At 45.4% G+C, this 27453-nt stretch overlaps 2 protein-coding genes across 5 annotated transcripts in view; one reads left to right on the top strand and one right to left on the bottom strand.

Annotated features, from left to right (window-relative positions):
• MTERF3 (mitochondrial transcription termination factor 3) overlaps positions 1-4853 on the bottom strand; it is a 40149-nt gene extending 35296 nt beyond the window's left edge. The window contains exon 1 of one of the 3 annotated variants that reach the window (XM_088442713.1): positions 4738-4853. The gene's annotated coding sequence lies outside the window, so the exon portion shown is untranslated. Of the gene's footprint in view, positions 1-3315; positions 3396-4461; positions 4674-4737 lie in introns of those variants that run through there. The other 2 variants (XM_088442711.1, XM_088442714.1) reach the window with 2 other exon arrangements.
• PTDSS1 (phosphatidylserine synthase 1) overlaps positions 4679-27453 on the top strand; it is a 60207-nt gene continuing 37432 nt past the window's right edge. The window contains exons 1-2 of one of the 2 annotated variants that reach the window (XM_088442710.1): positions 4679-5032; positions 26543-26634. In XM_088442710.1, coding sequence (XP_088298836.1) covers positions 4854-5032; positions 26543-26634 — 271 coding nt within the window. In that variant the 5' untranslated portion in view covers positions 4679-4853. The remainder of the gene's footprint in view (positions 5033-26542; positions 26635-27453) is intronic. The other variant, XM_088442709.1, reaches the window with a different exon arrangement.

Raw genomic sequence — 27453 nt, 5'->3', positions numbered from 1 at the left:
TGTAGTATATATCTTACAAACACACACAGGGTACATAGGGAATAGGGGCAGATGTAGTGTAGTATATATATATATATATATATATTATATAAATAAATAAAACACACACTCACACACAGGGTATATAGGGGCAGATGTAGTGTATATATAACACACACGGTATGTTAGGAGCAGGTGTAGTATACAGCCATGGCCAAGTTTTGAGCATGACACAAGTATTGGTGTTCACAAAGTTTGCTGCTTCATTGTTTTTAGACCTTTTGTCAGATGTTACTACCGTATGGTATACTGAAGTAAAATTACAAGCATTTCATAAGTGTCAAAGGCTTTTATTGACAATTACATTAAGTTTATGCAAAGAGTCAATATTTGCAGTGTTCACCCTTCTTTTTCAAGACCTCTGCAATTCGCCCTGGCATGCTGTCACTCATCTTCTGGGCCACATACTGACTGATGGCCGCCCATTCTTGCTTAATCAATGCTTGGAGTTTGTCAGAATTTGTGGGTTTTTGTTTGTCCACCTGCCTCTTGAGGATTGACCACAAGGCTATGGACCAAAATTTCGGTGTTTTGTTCCTCGAGCCTCTTAGTTATCACTTTTGCCTTATGGCAAGGTGCTCCATCATGCTGGAAAAGGCATTGTTCATCAAACTGTTCTTGGATGGTTGGGAGAAGTTGCTCTTGGAGGATGTTTTGGTACCATTCTTTATTCATAGCTGTGTTCTTAGTAGGGGTGTGCACCGGCCACTTTTCGTGTTTTGGTTTTGGATCTTTCTTCGTGTTTTGGATCTGGATTGGTTTTGCCAAAACCACCCTTCCGTGTTTTGGGTTCTGGGTTTTGGATCTGTATTTTTTTGATCAAAAGCATAAAAACAGCTAAAACCACAGAATTTGTGGGTTTTTCTGCTCCTATGCTATTATTAACCTCAATAACCTTAATTTCCACTCATTTCCAGTCTATTCTGAACACCTCACAATAGTGTTTTTATATCCAAAAGGTTGCACCGAGGTAGCTGGATGACTATGCTAAGCGACAAGAGTGGGCGGCACAAACACGTGGCCCATCTAGGAATGACACTGCAGTGGCAGACAGGATGGCAGTTTGAAAAACTAGGCCCCAAACAGTACATACTGCAAAGAAAAAAAAAAGAGGCGCAAGATGGAATTGTCCTTGGGCCCTCCCACCCACCCTTATGTTGTATAAATAGGACATGCACACTTTAACAAACCAATCATTTCAGCGCCAGGGTCTGCCACATGACTGTGGCTGAAATGATTGGTTCGTTTGGGCCCCCACAAAACAAGCTGGCAATTAATGTGTCCCTGCACAAACTGGCTCTACGGAGGCAAGATATCGTCCTCATTCTCCTCATCCACCGATTCCTTGGATAAAACAGGAAAAAGGGATTTAGGTGTCCCTGGAATGCTTACGGTCTTAGCCAAAGTTTCTGAACTTGACAGTAACTTTTTATGAACGCGCTGCAGGTGCCGTATAAGGGAGGATGTTCCTAGGTGGTTAATGTCCCTACCCCTACTTATTTCACCTTTACATATGGTACATATGGCAAGACAGTTGGTGTCCGGATTTGGATAGAAATATTGCCAGACCAAAGAGGTGGAATGTTTGGTCTTCTGCCCAGGCATGACCGTGATGGGCTTTTTCATCCCACGGACAACAACTGTCTCCCCCGGAGCCTGATTTAAACAAACCACATCACCATCAGAATCCTCCTCGCCAACTTCCTCCTCAGTGCCAGATACACCAGTATCCTCATCCTGTTGTACTTCAACGGTGACATCTTCAATTTGCATATCAGCAAGTGGACTGTGGGTGCTCCTTTCAGCACTTGCAGGGGGCGTGCAAATGGTGGAAAGAGCCACCTCTTCCCGTCCAGTGCTGGGAAGGTCAGGCATCGCAACCACCACCACACTTGGACTCTCCTTGGGGATTTGTGATATCTTCTTAGAACGCACAGTTCTTCGCTGTGCTTTTGCCAGCTTAACTCATTTGATTTTTTTTAGCGGGAGGAGGGCTTCCATTGTCATGTGAAGCTGAACCACTAGTCATGAACATAGGGAAAGACCTTAGATGTTCCTTGCCACTTCGTGTCGTAAATGGCATATTGGCAAGTTTACATTTCTCTTCAGATGATTTAAATGTTTTTTTCAAGGTCATTTTCCTGAACTTTGTCATTTGGGATTGTATGTGCCCTCTACTATGACATTGGGCATCGGCCTTGGCAGACGACGTTGATGGCATGTTATCGTCATGACTAGTGGCAGCAGCTTCAGCACTAGGAGGAAGTGGTTCTTGATCTTTCCCTATTTTATTTTCATCGGAGAAAGTTTGGTCCTCCATTTATGTTATATTGATATATACGTGCGGCTAAGGCGCACACAAACACAGAAAATAATTTTTTATTTTTGTTGTAGACTAGTGCACTTTGTGGGTTACACCACCCTTTAAGAAATGAGCCAGCCGGCCCTTTGCTTATGGGACACAGGCGCACGCTTGGCGCTGCTCCTTTGTTGATGCACGTGCAGCTACAGCCCACACAATTCACAAACACAGAAAATATTTTTTTATTTTGTTTGGAGTGCTCTTTGAGGATTACAGCACCCTTTAACGGACAAGCCAGCCTTTTACTTATGGGACACAGGCGCACGCTTGGCGCTGCTCCTTTGTTGATGCACTTGCAGCCACAGTGCACACAATTCACAAACACAGAAAAAATATTTTTTTTTTTGCACTTGAGGGGAGCAACCCTGATGGACAGAGCACCCCCTGGACAACACTACAGCACCCCTTTAGGACTGGGACACTGCACAGGACTTTGGAGTGGACACAGCCCCTATGGACAACTGACTGCACAACACAGTCCAGCCAGCCCCTATGGACTTTGAAGGAGTGGACACAGCCCCTATGGACAACAGCAGCACAGCACAACACTACACTGCACTACACAGCCCAGCCAGCCCTAACTCCCCCCTCCCTCTTCACTGTCCACAGCCGAGTGAGAAAATGGCGCCGACGCGGGTACCTTATATAGGATCCAAAATCCGCGAGACCCGGAAGGCGGGATGATGACGTTTTGCCTCGATTTCAGATCCGAGTCAGGTGGGAAAAGTCGAGCCTGACTCGGATCGGCCTCGGATCGGGGGGGCTCGGATTTCAGAAATCCGAACCCGCTCACCCCTAGTTCTTAGGTAAAATTGTGAGTGATCCCACTCCCTTGGCTGAGAAGCAACCCCACACATGAATGGTCTCAGGATGCTTTACGGTTAGGATGACAAAGAAATGATGGTAGCGCTCACCTTTCCTTCTTTGGACAAGCATTTTTCCCAGACGCCCCAAACAATCTGAAAGGGGATTTATCAGAGACAATAACTGTACTCCAGTCCTCAGCAGTCCAATCCCTGTACCTTTGGCAGAATATGAACTGTCCCTGATGTTTTTCCTGGAGAGAAGTGACTTCTTTGCTGCCCTTCTTGACACCAGGCCATCCCAAGTCTTCGCCTCACTGTGCGCGAAGATACACTCACACCTGCCTGCTTCCATTCCTGAGCAAACTCTGCACTGGTGGTGCCCCCCTCCCGCAGCTGAATCAACTTTAGGAGATGGTCCTGGTGCTTGCTGGACGTTCTTGGGTGCCCTGAAGCCTTCTTCACAACTATTAAACCTCTCTCCTTGAAGTTCTTGATGATCCGATAAACGGTTGATTTAGGTGCAATCTTACTAGCAGCAATATCCTTGCCTGTGAAGCACTTTTTGTGCAAAGCAATGAAGACTGTACATGTTTCCTTGCAGGTAACCATGGTTAACAGGGGAAGAACAATTATTTTAATCTCCACCCTCTTTTTAAAGCTTCAAGTCCGTTATTCTAACTGAATCGGCAAGACAGAGTGATCTCCAGCCTTGTCCTCGTCAACACTCTCACCTGTGTTAATGAGAGAATCACTGACTTGTTGTCAGCTGGTCCTTCTGTGGCAGGGCTGAAATGCAGTGGAAATGTTGTTTTTGAGATTAAGTTCATTGTCATGGCAAAGAGGGACTTTGCAATTAATTGCAATTCATCTGATCACTCTTCATGAGTGATCAGGAGTATATGCAAATTGCCATCATAAAAACTGAAGCAGCAGACTTTGTGAAAACCAATACTTGTGTAATTCTCAAAACTTTTGACCATGGCTGTATATCACACACAGGGTATATAGGGGCAGATGTAGTATATATAACACACACAGGGTATATAGGGGCAGATATAGTATATATATATAACGCACACAGGGTATATAGGGGCAAGTATAGTATATATCACACACAGGGTATATAGGGGCATATGTAGTATGTATATATATATATAACACAGGGTATATAGGGGCAGATGTAGTATATATAACACACACACGATACGTAGGGGTAGTATATACAGTATCACACACATGGTATATAATACATACTGAGTTGCACAGTCCATCAGCAGCTTTAACACACACGTGGGTGCAGGGTATACTCTCTCTGTAACAGAGCAGGCAGCAGAGCAGAGCACTTCCTCTATGGCCGGGCTCACTGTGTAGTCGCAGAGGGGGAAAGCTCAGTCACCCCGCATTCTCTATATGTATATATATCTTTATCCCGGAGAGCGATGTTACTATGACATGATTTCTAGTGGAACATAGAGGTGTGCATGTGACATACATGATCGGCCGGGATGTGTGTATGTCTGTGATACATGCCTCCCTGATGGTGCCGGGCAGGTGGTGCGGTCCGGGGTGGGCTGTGCAGTCGCCGCTTCCTGGGCCGCCGGGCGGGGGCAGTAGCCGAGCGGGCATCAGTAGGGGCAGCACCGGGCATGGCGTCCTGCATGCGCTCCCGGACTCTCAGCAAGGATGATGTCAACTATAAACTTCATTTCAGGATGATCAACGAGCAGCAGGTGGAGGACATCACCATAGACTTCTTCTACAGGCCCCACACCATCACCCTGCTCACCTTCACCATCATCAGCCTCATGTACTTCGCCTTCACCAGGTAAGGGGGCTACCCTGCACACAGTCCCTATCATAGTCCCAGATACACAGTCCCATTCATAGATGTATACACATAGTCCGATGCCCACAGTCCTATTAGTAGTCCCATACACAGTCCTACACATATAGCTGCATAGTATGGCCCATTTGCAGTCCTATACACAGAACAAGAAACTTGAAGCAGACCCATACATAGTCCCACATACAGCCCCATTCATAGTCCTATACAAGGTCCCATTCGACAGGATGGCTGACCAGTCACGCTGCATTTGTGTTACTTGCAACTTCCACCTGTCCACAAGATAATAAATGTACAGCTGACAGTGGGCCTGATTCAGAGATGGACGCAGTTGCATTTTTGCACGGTACGCAGCTGCGAAAACATGCTAATAGTTTCAAAGATCACCCTTGCATAGGGACACCCACCAATACCGTCTCATCTGCGCATGACGTCGCTTACCTGCGTAAATATCGGCAACCAGTGGCGGCTCCAGAGGTGGGGGCTGCAGCACAGTCCAAAATTCAAACAGGGGAGCCACATCCACTGTCATTTCACACGCTGCCAAACATCACCAGCCAGGACTCACTGACAGTTGATGTGACTCCCCTATTTGAATTTTGGACTGTATTGCAGCCCCACCCCTGGAGCCGCCACTGTCGGCAACATCGATGCACGTTGACCAGCCATCTTGCTCTTGCGGCAGGTCTGACCAGCCGCAAACACTGCAGCTCTACTGACACGCAGGGGGCTCTCATTGCTGCGTAGGAGATCGCAATGCCTATTATATGCATGCCCATGTAATGGTGTTCAAACAATCCAACACTCCTGCATTTTATTAAAAACCCCTCCCCATTACCTCCCTCTAAAGGCCCCCATACATCAGCAATTGATTGCAGCAATCGTGCAATTTGCAATCGATTGTGTCTAAAAATCTTTCCCTTTTTCAATAGATTGTGGCAATTCTACAATCGATTGAAAAAGGGAAAGATTTTTAGACACAATCGATTACAAATTGCACGATTGCTGCAATCAATTGCTGATGTATGGGGGCCTTGACTCTGACTACCTGTCCCCACACTTTGAGAATGGATCCTCTGTGCGTGCGTAATTGCACACCAATCGCAGCGCGTGCGGCTTACACGCATGCGCAAACAATCGCTCGATCTGCTTAAAAATAGCATTAGCGTCAATATCTAAATCAGGCCTAGTGATACATACAGTACACTCATATCCTGTAAAATGCAATATATCTGACACATTGCTGGGATATCAGATGGCGGACAGGGGTTCTTCTGTCCCCTTATAGGGTCTGCATGTTGTCATTACATTTTCCATCAGTGTTTCTCCCTAGGGGAAAGCTAGGCTTGCACTGTGTCACAATAATAGTGGTGCTTGGTCCTCTGCATGCTAATAGCCCTCCCCCTCCCATTGGTGACCAGATGTCTATCTGCTGTCACACTGGGTACTATATTACTCCTTAGCTTATGTGGATAGAGTCCATTTGCTATTTATTTTAGTGCCTTTCCATCAGCAATAACAGCCTGCAATGGTCCTGGGAGAAATGTGTATACATTTCCAGACTGAATGCAAAGGTTTCCAATTGTATAGGTTTATTTGTATTTTTTTTATTTTATTTTTTTGCATGTGCATCTTATATCTTACTACATGGAGTAATTTCTAATTTGGTTATAGGCAGCTTGTTAGAAATGCTCTTGGGTTTGGCCACTTTGAAGCTTAGTCATGGGAATAATTTTGGTACATGGGCAATACAGAACTGATTTGTTCAGTATTATTGTAAAAAAAAATCAATTATACCAGAGCTGGACAAATCCCAGAGCCAGATGGCCAGTGCCTCTAAAACAAACGCCTAGTGACCAAAGGCTGGGCATCATTACTGTCAGTGTCCGTGGGCGCAGACCTTCATTGGCTCTTTACAATATATGGTTGGCGCTCCAATTTCACAGACGGGGTTCTAAATTACATTTGATCAGCTAGCGGCTTCAGCATGCAAATGACCAAGTTCCTTTTGCCCTTAACACATCTGGACATTTTCTTTTTGGTGCATTATTTAGCTAAGTTTTATGTGAGGATGACCCTGTTGTATTATCAAAAATATTCATTAACAGTTTAAAAAATGTTATCTTGACTCTTGCTTCCAGTAACCAAGGGTCCCACAAGTTAACGTAAAAAGAAGGATTTGTATACAGATGTCCTTACACATCTTTGCTGCAGTCATGTTAAAAAGCCACTCTCTGTGCTCCAGGTCCCGTCAGATTCTGTTAATCTTTTTTTGACGAAAATGCGTTTAATTCGCAATGTGATGGGACTAGGTCGCACCAGCAGGTTGTGCTGATTAATTTGATATGCGACACTTGTATATCGGTGTGCGACTGAAGGCCCCCATACATCAGCAATTGATCGCAGCAATCGTGCAATTTGCAATCGATTGTGTCTAAAAATCTTTCCCTTTTTCAATCAATTGCAGAATTACCCCAATCGATTGAAAAAGGGAAAGATTTTTATACACAATCGATTGCAAATTACACGATTGCTGCGATCAATTGCTGATGTATGTGGTCTCTGGATCTGTATACAAAGTGCTACAATGTAGCGCCCGCAGCTTTTTTCATTCCAAGTTCCGTTGTGCTTCATATACAGACTCACAGATATGCAAGTGTCGCATGTCAGATTAATCAGCACAGTCTGTTGGTGCGTCCTATTAGCATCGCATTGCCACTAATACCCCTTTCAGACATACGCGATGGGAAATTTCCTGCTCAGACCCAGGAATTTCTCCTGTGCAAATTCCCGGGTATTTGGTAGAGACCCCCCTTTCACACTACAACGTCTACCCGGGAAATTCCCAGGTAGACCCCTTTCAGACAAGAGTAGGGTTTTTTAGATTACATGGCAACTGCTGGACACAAAGATGAGGTGGAGCTGATGTGAGTGGTGCCAGGCCCTGATCACACACAACAATGTGCCCCCTGTGACTGGCATGCTGCGTATGTGGGGGTGCACATAATTTGAATCACTGCCCAACATGTCCCCAAACTACCTGCCCTGGCAGCTCGCCCCCATCCCCAGGCCTCTGGCTGGGCTGCCCCTGGACACAAGTCTCCTGCCTGGCACTGATCACGGGCAGAGAGAAGAGCAGAGCAGCGGCCGAGGTGCCAGGGCCGGACAGGCCGGGTACAGGTGCACGAAGAGCAGTCGCCCACCCATATTTGCGGCGGCAGCAGCGTCCCACCCAGCCCTCCCCGCCTCTCACCTCTACAGTGGCCGGGGCAGGCAGAACCCCCAGCGAGCCAGCATCTCACCCCGTCACCCGATCCTATGCCCGGGAAATAGGGGCAGTAGTGGTGGTCCAGCGGGAGTGTGGATGGGTGGTGAGCGGCAGCGCTGAGCATCCTATAGGACGCTCTGCACTGCCAACTCCATGTAAAAGCTGCTTGGTGCTGCCCGGGAGTAGTAAATTCCCAGGTAGCACCATTCAGACAGAGGCAGGGTAATTTCCCGGGACTTAAGTCCCGGGAAAAACCCTGGTCGATGTCAGGGGCGGCTACCCAGGAACGTGTTCCCGGGTAGGTACCTTTCAGACAGACTTGGCTTCCCGGGAATCTCGAGATGTCTGAAAGGGGTATTAGATGCATTTTTGTTTCTTAAAATAAAGAAAAAAAAGGACACCCGACGCTAGCAGAGTAGCACGGGATCTGGCAGCTCACCCACGCCAGGCAAGTCGTGCTGCATGGCATATTGAGGCTAGATGTATGAGGACACATCTGTACATCAATAATATGGTAGTGTGCAATTAATGTTGTATATCAGGTCATCCTACCCATCTGGGGTTGTTGAGGTGGACATAGGGAATACTTTAAATGTGTACTAATTGATAGTAGAGCACAAGAAAGATCGATACCAAGGTTACATACAATGTCAGAGGCTTGTGGGAACCTTAATATATGTAAAGTATCAAGATGGTTTTTCACATTTGATCAACTTCCTATTTTAAGGGGGTATCCAAATAGCAGCGCTAAAGTAGTGCTGTTAATTGATCGCGGCGGGGCTATCCTATTAGCCCCGTAGTGCCGCCCGTCGCCGGCACTGATCGTGGATTTGTTTTGGGACCTGATGTGTCCCAAAACATAATCCATGATCAGTGCCGTTTTTTCACCCCAAAAAAGGCGAAAACACATAGGTCTGCAAGCTTATCGTGTAGCCTATGGCAGGTATTCAATTAGCTGCAGGGTTTACCCCACAACTAATTCAATAAAATAGCCTTTTTCCCGTGCCGAAAAATCAGGAATGGCGCGTGGAAACACACTGATTCCGCGTAAACTGTGGAATCAATGTGTGTTTTTTTTGTTTTGTTTTTTCCGTGAGCCTGATTTAGGTTTTTTTTGTTTTGTTTTTTTACACAGATTTTACCACGCACCTCCATGAGCTGCGAGGTAAAGTCCGACGGCGGGGACTCACGCGCAATTCGGGAGATATATCCTACTTCGTTCAAAATAATAGGATAGGGTGAAAAAAAACATTGGCGAAAAACAGTTTTTTTTTTTTTTTTTAAGCTGATCACGGGGATCAATTAGCACCTGAACAATGTTCCGGGCTAATTGGATACCGCCCTAAGTGTAATATTAGTTCTATCTGTATAGGTTTTCTGTGGCTCTCCCTGTGATTGAGCGGGTTTTAACCTGTTGTCCAAAAAAAGCTCCCCATGGGCAGAGACTGTTGTGAATAAATGTCTGTACGTCGCTATGGAAAATGTTGGCGCTATGTAAATTAAAAAGTAGTAGTCATTAATAGTGGTTCTTCTCTAAACTATATATAATATTGATTCATGGTTTGTCATCACAAAAGTTTTGGGTGTGGAATGAAATATCTACTGTAAAAAGGTCGACAATGTCTAGATAGACACCAGATGTTAGACCGTAAATAGGTGGACAGGGACAAAAAGTTGACACAATAAAGGTCGACATATAAGAAGGTCAACATGAACAAATGTCAACATGGTGAAAATGTCGACCAGAAATGGTTGACGCATGTTTGTTTTTTGTTTTTTTTCTAACCCTAATCTTAACTCTAACCCTCTCTCCTGGTGCCTAACCCGAACCGTCAGGATAAGTGCCTAACCCTATAGTTTAAAAAAAAAAAAATACATATGTCGACCATTTTTGTCAACATTACACGTTGACCTTCTTCCATGTCGAACTTTATTGTGTCAATCTATTGACTGTCTAACATCTGGTGTCTATCTAGACATTGTCAACCCTTTTACTGTAGATCTTTAGACCGCATCCCAAAAGTTTTGTGGTTTCAAATGTGATAGACTGCGATATTCTAAACGTGCCAAGATTTCGGTGAGGTACCAGTCAAATTTACTGCTGCGATGTTTAGTAAGGCAAGTCCAGGGTGATTTTTGCCTTGGTAAATGTTGCCGCAATAAATTTGACTGCTAACTCTCCAAACTCCCAGCGACTTCAGAATCCTGCAGCCTATAACATTTGGCCCCATGGAGTTAAACAGTCTGAATCATTTTTCTAGTTTGGTTGAGAGGATTAATCTGCTGGATTCAGTCTCCTGGCTCGCTATAATCTTTGCAAGTATGTAACTGGCTGATAAGCAGATTTTGCCTTTGTGGCGTTTAACAGAAGCCATTTAATTATGAGAAGATTTATGAGCTCCATTTTAGAGACCTCTTTTCTATTGTGCGGCCACAATTAACATTGCTTCGAGCATAACATAAAGGTGACTAAGCGCAGGGATGTCCCCACAGCTGGGTACACACTATACAGATATATCTGCAGATGATGGTTGTTCATACACACTGAACAACATCATCTGTGTCTGCCCGCAGGTCACGGCGGCCAGGGGGCGTATCCTGGTGGGTGGAGGGGCGTGTCCTGCCCCCCTCTTCGCGGCTGCCGCTGTGTGTGTGTGTGTGTACCGGTGGTCTCGTATACACCTGCTGATGGACAGATATGTCTGCCGACATACATATCTGTCCATAGGCTGTGCAGCACAGCCAATGCGATATGTCGGTGAACGCCGACGTTCACCGACATATCGCGGGTACACACTGCCCGGGCAGCAGATACATTGGCAGATCAATTGATCGGCCAATGTATCTGTCAGTGTGTACCCAGCTTTACTGTGTGCTATACAACAGAAATTGAATCAGAACTTTTTATAACATTTTGTATACATGCTCAGGAGAGGTGATCTCTTTTCCTTTAGAAGGTTTGTCTTTTAACTTTGTAAATTGGTTTATTTTGGGGGAAAAAACTCCATCCGTATTCCTTCCCTTTTTTTATTTTACTGAAGGTAAAAGGGAAATCTTCAACTGAGGTGTCATACAAATCACGCTATTATTATCAGGTACGAAGCAACCCACCAGAGGATTTATATCACCCTCATATTGTAGTCACATATGCTACAAGAGCATCAATTTAATATGGGAATCCTGCAGAACCCCCCTCCTCCATAATCACACACTAGACAGCAACCATAATCCAGGCATTATTCCAAACAGCTCACAATCCACGTCCCTTCCGCAGACGCCCATTTATACTCTACAGCAACAATACTCTACAGAGTCCTCACACCCACTCCTGATTACCTTCCTCATTTTAAAAATAACTGTCTACCCACATTGACCGACTGTCCCACTTCTAGAAACCGCATCATACTGCCAAACCATCCCCCTTCCTCCTAAGATAGTCTGTACCAGGACAATGACATCATTTATGGCAGGATCTCTTTTTAATAAGATTTAATTCACCCACTTTGTAGCAACCACTCGCTGCCACGATTTCCAACACACACAGAGGCCCTGATTCAGAGCCGGACGCTCTGACAGAGCACTCGCTCTGAATCAGGGCCGGTCTTGTTTTTTTTTTTTCTTTTTTTAGAACTGCCTCCTGGCCGCTCGCATAGCTGTGGGTGACCACCCACAGCTATAGCGAGCGGCCAGGAAGATGGCCGCGATGGTCAAGACCATCGCGACCATCGGGCTTACGACGAGACCTTGTGGTAGGGTCTCGTTGCCGCAAGCCCCAGTAAGATTTCGGGTCTAACAGAGCCGAAATCTCTCCCACTGACATCACTCGTGATGTCACTGGGGCCGGCCCCAAACGGAGGCGTTCACATGGGAACGCCTCCGTTTGGGTAGCCACTCCCCCAGCCCGCCCACCAAAGGGGGCGTGCTGTTACTCAACATCGACAGCACGCCCCCTTTGGTACGAGATCCGGAGCGACAGCATGCGCCCTGGGCCACCATCGACCCGCTTGCGAGCGCATAGCGCTCGCAAGCGGGTCTGAATCAGGCCCACTGTTCCATCCTTCATTAACATACCACAGGTCACTAGCGATATCTATAGGTTTGATGTGCAGCACATCAAACCTAGCGATCATCACTAGCAACCCGACACGGTTGCGAGTGCACAGCGCTTGCGACCGGGTCTGAATCAGGCCCAGAGGTCTATTTACTAAGCCTTGGGTGGAGATAATGTACCAGCCAATCAGCTCCTAACTGTCATTTTTTAAACATAGCCTGTGACATGGCCATTAGGAGCTGATTGGCTGGTCTCTTATCTCCGTTCACTTTAATCTCCATCCAAGGCTTAAGTCCCCCATACATCAGCAATTGTACAATTTGCAATCGATTGTGTCTACAAATCTTTCCCTTTTTCAATCGATTGTGGCAATTCTGCAATCGATTGTGCATAAAAATCTTTCCCATTTTCAATCAATTGCACGATTGCTGCAATCAATTGCTGATGTATGGGGGCCTTAAGTCAATAGACCCCATAATCTCATCTAGATAACCTGTTATCCACTAACCGTACACAACCCACAGGTAACAAACTACACAGCACCGTCAGTGTTCTCCCCAGAAAAATGTTCCAGTCGGGTGGCATCAAGAAGTAGCCGGGTGGGGCCTTCGCAATAATAAAATGTTTTAAACTCTGACCTTATAATGATTTAAACTTGAAATAGCATTTTATATATTAATTATCATCTTATTAGAGGCCCAGTCGTCTGATTATGAAAAAGCTGCAAAGTCTGTAGGATCTGGGCCCTCATTCAGAGCCGTACGCTCTGAGCAGAGCGCACGCTCTGAATGAGGGCCGGGCTCCATTTTCATGGAGTGTCCTCCTGGACGCTCGTATAGCTGTGGGTCACCACCCACAGGCTATACGAGCGTGCTTTGTGATGGCCGCGATGGTCGAGACCATCGCGACCATCGAAATTGCGAGCCGGAGCCTGCGGTTGAGGTTTTCAACCGCAAGCTCCGGAGTGATTTTGGCTCTATCAGAGCCAAAATCACTCCCACTGACATCACTAGTGATGTCAGTGGGCCGGCTTCTGACGGGAGGCGTTCCCGTGGGAACGCCCCCGTCAGGGAGGCACGCCCCCGGCACGCCCACCAAAGGGGGCGTGCTGTCAATCAACATTGACAGCACGCCCCCTTTGATCGGACACAACGAGCGAAGGACTTTCCTTCGCTCGTCGCGTCTGGCGCATGCGCACGACGGAGCTCCCTCCGTCGTGCGCATGCTCAGTGCATAACATCGACCCACTTGCGAGCGGACAGCCGCTCGCGAGTGGGTCTGAATCAGGCCCCTGGTCCTTTTTATACAGCTCCCAGATACTGTCCCCACTTGCAGGCTCCCAAAGTACCGGGTGGTGCACCCGCAGAAACCAGCCTGGGGAGAACACCGACCGTATTCTGCCTCCTCACTGTCCTCACACAGCCGCTTGGACTCGCATTACACACATTCTCATTCATTTTCACCTATACCACTATACATAGGTCTATGCCACATTCTCATTCATTATCACCTATACCACTATACATAGTTCTATGCCACACATTCTCATTCATTATCACCTATACCACTATACATAGTTCTATGCCACACATTCTCATTCATTATCCCCTATACCACTATACATAGTTCTATGCCACATTCTCATTCATTATCACCTATACCACTATACATAGTTCTATGCCACACATTCTCATTCATTATCACCTATACCACTATACATAGTTCTATGCCACACATTCTCATTCATTATCACCTATACCACTATACATACCGTGTTTCCCCGAAAATAAGCCCTATCCTTACTATTGATGAATGGCCCAAAATAAGCCCTACCCCGAAAGTAAGACCTAATAAAATCTAAATTTTTCCCGGTCCCTGCACTACACTAATATGCACCCAGCTCCGCCCCCCGCATGAAATCCGGTACTACAGTAAATGAAAGAGCTGGAGGAGGCTGCCCGGCCCGCTCCTCCACCAGCTTACAGGAACGTACTCAGACTGCAAAACAAGCTTTCAATAAAGCTTGTTTTGGAGTCAGCGCGCGTGACGTCATGAAGTCACGGCGCGCCTCTGAAGGTGGACAACGGAGGAACCGCGGATCGTGGAGGAAGGCGCGACTCTGAAGGTGGACTTCTTGTTGTAAAGGTAAGTTCAACAGGGAGAGGGACAGGCTGAATTCAACACCGGGGTGGGGGGCAGGCTGTATTCATCAACAGGGGGGGTGCTGGAGAGGCACAGGCTGCATTCAACAGGGGAGGAGAGAGGCACATTGAAATTGCTGTCAATGTTAAATTAAATAAGCCCTACCCCGAAAATAAGCCCTAGTGTGTTTTTTGGACCAAAAATTATCGGGGAAACACGGTAGTTCTATGCCACACATTCCCATTCATTATCACCTATACCACTATACATAGTTCTATGCCACACATTCTCATTCATTATCACTTATACCACTATACATAGTTCTATGCCACACATGCTCATTCATTATCACCTATACCACTATACATAGTTCTATGCCACACATTCTCATTCATCACCTATACCACTATACATAGTTCTATGCCACACATTCTCATTCATTATCACTTATACCACTATACATAGTTCTATGCCACACATTCTCATTCATTATCACCTATACCACTATACATAGGTCTATGCCACACATTCTCATTCATTATCACCTATACCACTATACATAGTTCTATGCCACACATTCTCATTCATTATCACTTATACCACTATACATAGTTCTATGCCACACATTCTCATTCATTATCACTTATACCACTATACATAGTTCTATGCCACACATTCTCATTCATTATCACCTATACCACTATACATAGTTCTATGCCACATTCTCATTCATTATCACCTATACCACTATACATAGTTCTATGCCACACATTCTCATTCATTATCACTTATACCACTATACATAGTTCTATGCCACACATTCTCATTCATTATCACCTATACCACTATACATAGTTCTATGCCACACATTCTCATTCATTATCACCTATACCACTATACATAGTTCTATGCCACACATTCTCATTCATTATCACCTATACCACTATACATAGTTCTATGCCACACATTCTTATTCATTATCACTTATACCACTATACATAGTTCTATGGCACACATTCTCATTCATTATCACTTATACCACTATACATAGTTCTATGCCACACATTCTCATTCATTATCACCTATACCACTATACATAGTTCTATGCCACACATTCTCATTCATTATCACCTATACCACTATACATAGTTCTATGCCACACATTCTCATTCATTATCACCTATACCACTATACATAGTTCTATGCCACACATTCTTATTCATTATCACTTATACCACTATACATAGTTCTATGGCACACATTCTTAATCAGAAACATTAAGACAATGTCAGTTTTACAATCCTTAGTTGTTTCAAGGGGAATGTAGTTATGAGACGGTCGCCGGTCTCAATACTGACATTGGAATCCCGGCAAGGGACTTGAGATAGGTGTCGAAATACTGACGCCTATCTTAATACCGACACCGGAATGCCAGCCCGAATGAGGTAAGACTGGTACGCCCATAGCAGTATCCACAGGAGGGGGGGGGGTTAGGTTTAGAGAGTCTAGCGGGGTTAGGGGTTTTTTTTTTTTGGCGGGGGGGGAGATTAGGGTTAGGCACACCCCTGGGAGGGTTAGGTGTAGGGGGAGGTTAGGGTTAGGCACCCCCCCTGGGAGGGTTAGGTGTAGGGGGAGGTTAGGGTTAGGCACCTAAGGGAGGGGTAGGGTTAGGGGGGGAGGGGTGAGGATAGAGTACTTACCTACCCTGTTGGGATCTTCTCCCTTTGGGCTGCCGGCGTCGGGATATTCAGCTGCCGGGACCTCGTACCCATGCCCTTTCAAGGCCCCTCAGGTACAACCATAGTCTGACCAATTGCCATCGCCGAATTCACACACCTGGGGGTAAATTTACTAAAGTGAGCTTGTTTTAGAAGTGGAGATGTTACCCATAGCAACCAATCACATTCTAGCTATTATCTTCTAGAAGGTGCTAGTTAAATGTTACGTAGAATCTGATTGGTTGCTATGTGCAACATCTCCACTTGTAAAAACTCTCACTTTAGTAATTATACCCCCTGGTTTCTTAAACCGTTACAACTGCATTCCACTGTAATATTAGTCCCTGAAGAGGGCTGATTGTTTGGCGATGCGGGGTTAAATCTTCACATTACCCCTTTTGATAGGATCACTCGTAACCAACAGGATGTATCTACAGTGGGTCTCATTCTCGCTGATCTCTTGCCAGGATCTTTCGAAACCCCCCAAGAGACACTCGCCTGAGGTGGGGACCCTTCCTGATCAGCAGCTGCACCAGCCGATTCCGCTGCGGTCGGGGAGACCACAATGATATTCTGGGGAGTACAGAAGGATTGTATCTACCAACTGCGGCTGACCCTACACAGACAAATACAACAAGAATAAGGTCTCGCCGCAGTGCGGATTTAGTACACAGGAAGGGACTGCAACATTATAGAGGCCGCAGCTGCCCCCACCCTGATAAGGAAACTTTATCGCCTTATAGCTGGATGCTGTAGACCATTAAACATTTATGAAGAGTCTGCAACATAACTAATAACTCACGTGGACATTGTCCTATACTAGCCTGTTTGCCTTTAAGACTTTTTACCTGCACCTGTAATTGGATTGACCTCATTGGGGACGATTCAATTCAATGCGATGTTTGGGCGGGCTACAGGATTTTTTTTCTCGCATCTTCCTGGGATGCGTAATAAATCTGACAAAAGTGTTTTCCAGCTTAGCGCGGCGCTAACAGCCGTGCGGCCGGCACTTTAGTCAGAGAATGCCGGTCATGTTAAGTCGTGAGAACTGGCATTCTCCGACTTAACAGTGCGCTGAATTGGATAGCTCCGGAAGCTCCCTCCTGGGGCTATTCAACATCGCATTGAATTGAATCGCGCTCATTCAGCATTATGTATATACACACCTCTACAAAAACGGCTCCCGAAGGCTACCACTAGTTGCGTATACCATAGCGTTCCCGCTAGGCTGTTTTAGCGGGGCGCGGCACCCTGCCCTCCTTCTGGAGGGCAAAAAGCACCCTGCCCTCCAGGAGGAGGGCAAAAAACGCCCTGCCCTAACAGCCTGCGGGAGCCGTTCTCACCCGCGGGACGCAGTGTCCCGCGGGTGGACAAACATGAGGTGACCGCCGGAGAATAGACGCCGGGCGCATGCGCCCGGCATCTATTCTCCCTTTCTGCAGCGCTTGGGGGCTGCCCGGCATGTCCGTAAGTATGACGAAAAGGGGACGCGTCTTATAGACACGCCCCTTTTCATAACCACGCCCCTTTTCGGACGCGCGCGCCTTCGGCGCGCTCACAAGATTGCCCTCTCTAGCTCCGGCGCCCTGCCTGCCGCCGGAGCTAGAGGGAACACTATACCATCTATCCATAGGCCGGATACACATTATTATTTATGTGTTGGACGATATATCGTTCCGGTGTGGATCAGAACGACATATCATCCATATTGTGTAATGTGCGTGCACAATTGCACGTGCGTCTTCCCGTCTGCTGTGCTGCACGTCAGATGGGATGACATTGCTGGCGTCAGCGTGCTAGTAAGTGGAGGATGGAAGGCTATATTGTACGGTCGTACTCCGGATTGTGCATTGTGTACGGCCGACGCTATATCATTCCACCAGGCCTCGGGTCGGCTGTGATACACATCGTTCTGATGTGTACCCAGCCATAGACTTTCAACGGTACATTTATCACCGTTTACTACAGCCATTATATTACTGCTGGTACATACCAGCTACCACATACAATAGCCATCTTCACAGTAGTGAGCACAGCAACCCCACATTTAGTTATCAGGGTCTGATTCAGAGCCGGACACTATTTGCGCTCGCTCGTCCAGAAAAAGGGGCTGGCTATTTAAATTGACCGTTCGCTCTTTGCGGTCTGTTGACGCCTCTAGGTCTGAACGAGCGAACAAAACATGCGGACGTTTTTTTTATAAAAACGCCCCCTGGCTGCTCTTATCATACGTCATCTCCGCTATTTATTAGATTAATCGAGTACATCGAAAGGCAAATTAACTGCTCGCTATTCTTGTGGTTGGTTTTTCCTACCGCAATCTTGCGAGCAGTTCTGGCTAAAAGACACCCAAGTGACGTGGTCAATGATGCTGCTTTGTTAATTAGGCACTCCCATTAAACGCCCGTTTTGACCGTTTGGCACGCCTGCGTTCGGATCTCCACTCCCCGTTTTCAAGCACCTTCCCCTGTTACCACCCACAAACGCCTCATCCTGTCACTCAAATTACCAGGCATTCGCTATTTTGCGAGCACACGAATTCTGACCGCACTGACTGGTTCGCGCATGCGTACTAAAACCCATACGCATGCGCAGATGTGCGAACATCGCTCGGAGCGAACGAGCGGCCGCTTACGAGCGGCTCTGAATCAGGCCCTCAGTCCCTTAAGTGGCTGGATATCTCTTTATTCCCAGCCACTCCTTGCCCGTATAGGAAACATGAGTAGTGATTACAGATCACCCCCTTCCTATCTCTAATATCTACCAAGAAACTATTTTTAGGAGGTGTTGTCCTCATCCAAATCGCATTTCCATATCTGTCAGCGTGTACATTCTGTGAGGTAGATGCAACTGGCAATTTACACATGGTATTATGTCAGGAAGACCTATCCCTTGCACACATTTGTTCAGCCCACAAAATGGCTGCCTCCAATCAGGAACAACTTATACACATAAATGATTTATATTATTTATATTTATTCCTTTATTTATCCCACAAGTGAAGATGAACTATCTACACTGTTCTCATCTTCCTACTCCACTACCTCTCCTAGTGATCCTATACCCTAACAAATCAGTAGAGCTGAATCTCCTAGTTCATCCCAAATTTTAACTAAAATCTCTAATATCTCTCTACCGGTATCTTTCCTTCAATTTTCAAGCATGCAGTTATTACTCCTATTTTGGAGAAAAGTTATGGATTTTGGCAAATTGCGCAGTAAACCGGAAATATGTAGCAAGTAAAATCACGTCTCAAGTAAAAACACCAATACTTGTATAATTGCAAATAGTATAAATAAGTGCTAAAACTATTGTGCTGTTTCCTGGAGGACGAATTCATAAAAATTGGACCATATACCTTAAATTAAAAACCTCAAGTGAATTATTCAACTAAAACCTTTTATGTACATAAAGCTGAAATAACGTCACAAATAACGTCACAGTGTATAACTTTATGTAAACATTTTAAAGTGCATGAAATAAAAAGTGCAAAAATGACCTATCATTGTATTATAGCTGCGTGTACAATGAAACAAACGTAAAAGTTCTGTGCCTCTGAGTCATACCATATGGCAGTGGGGGTGTGTGCGACTATAGAAAGTCCAAGAAGTCCAGGATGTGGCCATTCGTCAACACACCACCCAGCTTAGCCCAGAATTTGGAAGAATCCTTAGGAGTCCAAGGTTCCACAGCACGGCATAGAGCACAACGCGTTTCGGATTTAACCTTTTTCAAGTGCATCTAGTCGTGGGTGCAAGCTGTGCTATTTAACGAAAGAAACCGGAAGTGGATTCCCACGTGTCCCGCCACTGATTCCAGCGGTTTGCGTGGGATCGGTATGAAATACCGCCGTACGCATCCCGACGCTGGAAGACCGGCAGTGAAGATCCTGATAGGTAAGTATTTAAAGTGTTTTCTAACCTAACCCTCCCTTAGGGGTACCTAACCCCCCCTGTAAGTGTCTAAACCTAACCCCCCTTCCCCGCAGCCTAAACCGAAGTCTCCCGGGGGGTGCCTAACCCTAACCTACCTATTTCGACGCCTGTTATTAGACCCCTACCGGGATTGGACAGTCGGGAAGCCGACGGTCGGCGTTTTCGACCGTCTGCTTCCTGACTGCATCCCATTAGCGTTCCGCATGTGCACTCCAATAAATATGACATTTCTGGAGTGTAAATATATGGAGTGCACATGCGGGTTTTTTTAATATATAGTTAAGACTACAAGAAACGTTAAAAACCTGCATGACAGAACAAATATACAGTATAATATTAGAAAGGGCCTTTCCAATAATCCTTTGTCTGAACACTTTAAAACTTGCCGTAATAGTTCAGAGTTCGCAATAGTGATGTTATTTCAGCTTTATGTACATAAAGGTTTTATTTGAATAAATGCACTTAACATTTTTTATTGAAGTTCTATGGTCCCAATTTTTATGAATTCATCCTCCAGAAAACCGCGCAATAGTTTTATCACTTATTTATATTAATTACCCCTGTTTTGAAAAATCTGAATTCTGACCCTTATGCTGGGTACACATTATGCAATACAGTAGCAATCCCGCTAGGCTGTTGGCTGCGCCCTGCCTGATTTCAAAAGGGCAGAATGCACCCTGCCCCTTTTCGCAGCCCCCTCTAAAACAGCCTGCGAGAGCCGCCCCCACCCTTGGGCCACAGTATGCAGGTGGGGAAAACTGCGGTGTAGTGATCACCGCCGGTGGGGCGCGGCATCTATTCACAGAGAAGGGAGAGCTTGGGGGCAGCCCGACGGGTCCGTAAGTCCCGGGTATGCCCCCAAGAGTGATGAAAAGGGACCACGTCTTAAAGACACACCTCCTTTTTCATGACCACGCCCCCTTTTCGGGCGCGTGCACCAAAGTACCCTTTCTCTGGGTCCGGCACCCTGCACACTATACAGTATACCATTCGTACAGACGACGAATGATCTATATCGTTAAGTGTGTATGCACAATATATCGGTGAACAATATTGTCCGGATACATGTGTCGGCCATGCTGCACGGCAGATGCGATATATCTTGCAGCTATATATCATGCTCATTTGCCAGTATGTACGAGAGAGCTACCGACCGACTCGTACACTGGCCGCTGGAACCGCGGACACAGACTTCACAACTGGGCGGCCAAATTTAAATGGCCAGACATATCAAGCGGGTGACTGGTAAGTGAGTCTGTGCACCAAATCGGTCACTGGGTCTGCGTATCTTGGCAAACTTATTAGCTGGTTCTGAATTTCAGTATCTGTATGTGGATGATATTCAAATATATCCTCTCCAGATTTGTCACTTTCTGTATTGGTCAGAGTTACTGAATGTCTTTCTGCCATCTCATCATGGATGTCATCTCGCCACCTCAAAGATAATCTTTCCAAAACAGAATTAATATTTCCACCGGCAAATAGTAGTTACCAACCTGATAGCGCTATCATTGTTGATGACTCTACAGTCAGCCCTACACCACAAGCTCGCTGCCTAGGTGTCATCCTCGACTCTGAATTGTCCTTTGTTCCCCACATACTGTACAAGCGGTTTCCATTTCACGTTACATACAGTCAGGTGCATAAATATTGAGACATTGACAGAATTTTCATATTTTGGCCTCTATTCACCACCACAATGGCTTTGAAATGAAACAAACAAGATGTGCTTTAGCTGCAGACTTTCAGATTTAATTTGAGGGTAATTACATCCAAATCGGGTGATTGGTGTAGGAATTACAACGGTTTCTATATGTGCCTCCCACTTTTTAAGGGGCCAAAAGTAATGGGACTATCAATTCAAAAGCTATTTCATGGACAGGTGTGGGCTATTCCCTCGTTATTTCATTATCAATTAAGCAGGTAAAAGGTCTGGAGTTGATTCTAGGTGTGACATTTGCATTTGGAATCAGTTGCTGTCGACTCTCAATATGAGATCCAAAGAGCTGTCACTATCAGTGAAGCAAGCCATCATTCGGCTGAAAATTCAAAACAAACCCATCAGAGAGATAGCAAAAACATTAGGTGTGGCCAAATTAACTGTTTGGAACATTCTTAAAAAGAGAGAACGCACCGGAGAGCTCAGCAACACCAAAAGACCCGGAAGACCACGGAAAACAACTGTGGTGGATGACAGAAGAATTATTTCCCTGGTGAAGAAAAACCCCTTCACAACAGTTGGCCAAATCAAGAACACTCTCCAGGAGGTAGGTGTATATGTGTCAAAGTCAACAATCAAGAGAAGACTTCACAAGAGTGAATATAGAGGGTTCACCATAAGATGTAAACCATTGGTGAGCCTCAAAAACAGGAAGACCAGATTAGAGTTTGCCAAACAACATCTAAACAAGCCATTACAGTTCTGGAACAACATCCTATGGACAGATGAGACACAGATCAACTTGTACCAGAGTGATGGGAAGAGAAGAGTATAGAGAAGGAAAGGAACTGCTCATGATCCAAAACATACCACCTCATCAGTGAAGCATGGTGGTGGTAGTGTCATGGCGTGGGCATGTATGGCTGCCAATGGAACTGGTTCCCTTGTATTTATTGATGATGTGACTGCTGATAAAAGCAGCAGAATGAATTCTGAAGTGTTTTGTGCAATATTATATGCTCATATTCAGTCAAATGCTTCAGAACTCATTGGACGGCGCTTCACAGTGCAGATGGACAATGACCCGAAGCATACTGCAAAAGCAACCAAAGAGTTTTTTAAGGCTAAACAGTGGAATGTTATGCAATGGCCAAGTCAATCCCCTGACCTGAATCCGATTGAGCATGCATTTCACTTGATGAAGACAAAACTGAAGGGAAAATGCCCCAAGAACAAGCAGGAACTGAAGACATTTGCAGTAGAGGCCTGGCAGAGCATCACCAGGGATGAAACAAAGCGTCTGGTGATGTCTATGCGTTCCAGACTTCAGGCTGTAATTGCCTGCAAAAGATTTGCAACAAAGTATTAAAAAGTGAAAGTTAGATTTAGGATTGTTTAGTTAGTTCCATTACTTTTGGCCCCTTAAAAAGTGGGAGGCACATATAGAAACCGCTGTAATTCCTACACCGTTCACCTGATTTGGATGTAATTACCCTCAAATTAAATCTGAAAGTCTGCAGTTAAAGCACATCTTGTTTATTTCATTTCAAAGCCATTGTGGTGGTGAATAGAGGCCAAAATATGAAAATTCTGTCAATGTCCCAATATTTATGCACCTGACTGTACATCTAATACATGGCTCGATAAATTTTTCTAAAATCTAGGAGCCAGGGTGAAAGTTTAGGAGCGGTTGGCTCCTAAACCCAGCCCCCTAAAAAAAAAAAAAAAAAAAAAAAATTACAGGATTAAAAGTGTGTTGTGCAGCTGTTACACAGCACATGGGGTAGTGGTTACCTCCTTGCTTTTGCTGGGAGCCCCCGGCTGTGTCACTGTTGCTGCTCCCTCTCTGCAGTGTCCACCTTCCCTGCCTCATTCGTGCACAGAGCTCAGCGCTGCTGAAGGAGTGCCGACTGGTAGATGGGCCCGGCACCACCGACAATACACCTGCCCGTATACAGATGCCACGTAGAAAGCTATTAGCAGGGGTGACTCCGCGAGGTGATTGGCTTGAAATACGCCGCGCGGTAATTGGCTGGGGGGAGGTGCCGCGTGGTGATTGGTCGGGGAAAAGCTGCCGCAACGCCTACAGGTAACAGGACCCGATTTTAAAACTGCGATCACTGGGCTGGCACACTGTGCATGAAATGCCCACTGCAATAATCTCCTCTGGGGCTGATAGATCTGCTTCTTCCCTCCCTGTAAAATCTGGTCGCCAGGCACCAAAATCTGGTCGCCATGGCGACCTGGCCCCGGGATTTGTCGAGCCCTGATCTAATAATACATATCCAGAATATGATCATATCCTACACAAGCAACTACAAAAACCCCAATTCATGTACTCATTATCTCCTGCATTGATTACTGCAATAGTCTCCTTACTGGTCCTCCCCAAAACACACTCGCCGCTACAATCCATTTTAATACATTTGCAAGGCTGATCTTCCTTGCCAAACGTTCTGTCGTTTGAAGGATTGCACAGTGTATATGCACTATATCGTTTATCCCGATTTCCATTCATCCCAGAACAATCATCGCGGCATTTGCACATAGTCTAGTGTGTACCCAGCTTATAACTTTCCTCAAGTCAACTTAAAGGGCGGAATTCAATTGTTCGCGCCTCCGGATCTCCCGTCTAAAGTGACAGGAGATCGCAGGCCGCTATTCAATTTCTGCCACTTTTCGGGCTAATCGCGCCCAAAGTGGTCCGGTTTAGCCGCGTAAAGCAGCTACCCCCGACCAAAGTGCTGGGCGTGACCGCGAAAAGTGATGTTTGGGCGCCCGAACAGGTCACTTTTCGCACATTTCAGCTCTCGCCCCCCTGGGGCTGCGAGCTGCAATGGAGCGCTGATAGCTGATCGCGCCCGACAGGAGCAACAATTGAATAGCTCCGTCTGGCTCGATGGGGGCAGGAAACAATTGAATTCCGCCCTAAGTGTTCCCTAAAAACTCGCCACCCACAAAACTCCCATAAGCTATCCTACCCAATTACATATAGTCCATACATAACATACTTTCGGGTCTATTTATCAAGCAATGAAAAGTGTGGAGAAGTTGCCCATAGCAACCAATCAGCTTTCAAGTAGCATTTATCAAGTACAGTCTATAAACTAATAGGTAGGAGCTGTTTGGTTGCTATGGGCAACGTCTCCACTGGTTTACTTCTCCACCCTTTTCACTGCTTGATAAATAGACCCCTTTATCTTCCTTCACTTTCACATATTGCTGATTATAGACCAACATTCATACAGTCCACCAAGAACCTCTGCAATCTGGCCCGTCCAATATGCTATATGTAGCACCTATCCTTGGGCTCGATTCTATTCTGCGCGAAGTGAATAGCGCTGGGAATCAGCTCCCGGAGCTATACAATACACCACGCTGCTAAGCCCGACTAAGGACGACTTCTCACACCCCTCCGGGGATGCGAGCAGAAATCCGACAAAAGTCCAGGCACAAGGCTGTTTTCTACCCTTCGCGCCGGGGGATGCCCGTTCTCGCGCCTTAAACAGGGTTTTTTTTCTCGCATCTTCCTGGGATGCGTAATAAATCTGACAAAAGTGTTTTCCAGCTTAGCGCGGCGCTAACAGCCGTGCGGCCGGCACTTTAGTCAGAGAATGCCGGTTATGTTAAGTCGCGAGAACGGGCTTTCTCCGACTAAACACCGCGCAGAATAGAATAGCTCCGGGAGATATCTCCCGCCACTATTTACATCGCGGGCAATTGAATCGAGCCCCTTGTGTATCAATGCCAATTTCCCTATTGATTGTAAGTTTGTGAGCAGGGCCCTCGCTGGACCTATTCAATTAGCGGGGATTCCTCGCGCCGGAGTCCCCGAGACCTTGCGCGCGAATCCCCACAGTCGGACTTTACCTCGCACCTCATGTAGGTGCGAGGTTAAAGCCGTGTCAAAATGACCAAATCGGCCTCACGCACGAGGAAAAAATACTAATTGATTCCGCAGTCCAGATTTTATGGCGCAGTAAAAAGGCTATTTAATTGAATAGCTTTTCCCCTTGCCATGGGAATTTATGCTGGTAATTAGTCGCGGGGTAAATCACGCGGCTAAGTGAATCTGCCTCCATGTCTGTCTGTTATTACCCAGTCTTGTTTTGTTTCCATTTGTAAAGCACAATGGAATATGCTGACTGCAATATAAGTAAATGTTAATAAATAATACATTAAATAAAATGTATTAATTGTTATTTATATAGCGCACACATTATCCTGCGCAATTTACAGAAAATATGTTTTAATTCACAACAGTCTCTGCCCCATTGGAGCTTACAGTCTATATTCCCTACCACATGGACACACACACATAAACACTAAGGTTATTTATTTTTGTCAGAATCCAATGATCTTACCAGTATGTTTTTCACTTGTTTGAAGAAACCTTTGCAAACATGGGGAGAACGTGCAAACGCCACACAGATAGGTCCTTGGTGGAAATTGAACCCAAGACCTCAGTGCTGTGAGGCAATAAGGTTACGCCAGCCATGCTGCCAAATTTATAAATCTGCATTTGTTCCAAGAATGATCAGAACCAAATATAGTTGTATTTGAAATATTTTAAACATATATCTGACATGTAATGTACAATAAAGAGGATGGCCTTTGCCAAGTGATTGAAAAAGGTCCCGGGATTTATAAGGGTAGAAGTACACAAGACAATTGCATATTTTCCACTTCTGTTTTCCATGCTGTTTTCCATGTCTTAGGGAGAACACAAGCCAAGAAGACAATATATGGAAGGGCATCCTGTCAGTCATCTTCTTCTTTCTAATCATCAGTGTCCTAGCTTTCCCCAATGGTAAAGTATTCATTTTATTGTTTTCTGTGAAATGTTTTTTGTTTTGTTTTTTTATAAATGGGACAAAACATCATGGTCCTTGGTTTAATGGTCATTGCAAAAAATAAATTCGTTTACTTTGCTGTTTTTTTTGTGCAGGGTTTAATTATTTGTTCATCAGCCCTTCTCTTAAAATGCCAGGATGATGGTTTTGGTATTGTGACCAGCGATTTAAAACGACAGGTGAAATTGGGTTCTGCGCTTTTCTGTCAACTCTAGTCAACTAGTTGCAGAAAATGGCATTCAAAGTGAAAGCTGACTCTGCTTTTTGATTTTAAGAGAGCAAAGAAAACCCAAAACCCAAAGCCGCCATTTTAGATTTTTTTTTTTCTTTTGTAAATTGATGTAATAAACATTATTGACCTCTGATATACCCTTTAAAGAAATATAGATCAGTTGTACAGTAGTTTTAAAGGAGTGTTAAATACAAAAAGTTAAATCTTCATATACTGAAAAATAGATAATGGATATAGGACAATAATCTGAAATGATTAAGCATACCATGTCAGTTTATGATTACCGAGAGATGACTGGCAGCGTTGCCGTATTTGAATCCACAAATCTGCAGAACCCGAAACAAAATGATGCAAAACTAAAGAATCTGGTCCTCTTCTACCTCCTGACAGGTTATGTTTTAAGGTGCATACACACGTAACGATTTAACTATAACGTAATTGTTCAAAAAATCGTTCAGTTTCTGAGTTATAACGATGAATGATAATGGTTCATGCGCGTTCCCGTTTGTAGTTCATCGTCCATTTCTGACTGACCCAACTTAAC

The sequence above is a fragment of the Taudactylus pleione genome, unplaced genomic scaffold (assembly GCF_031769625.1).
Source record: "Taudactylus pleione unplaced genomic scaffold, aTauple2 ptg000314l, whole genome shotgun sequence".
NCBI classification, from domain to species: domain Eukaryota; kingdom Metazoa; phylum Chordata; class Amphibia; order Anura; family Myobatrachidae; genus Taudactylus; species Taudactylus pleione.
Note: the sequence above shows the minus strand (reverse complement) of the source record. Positions and strands in the feature narration are given on the sequence as shown.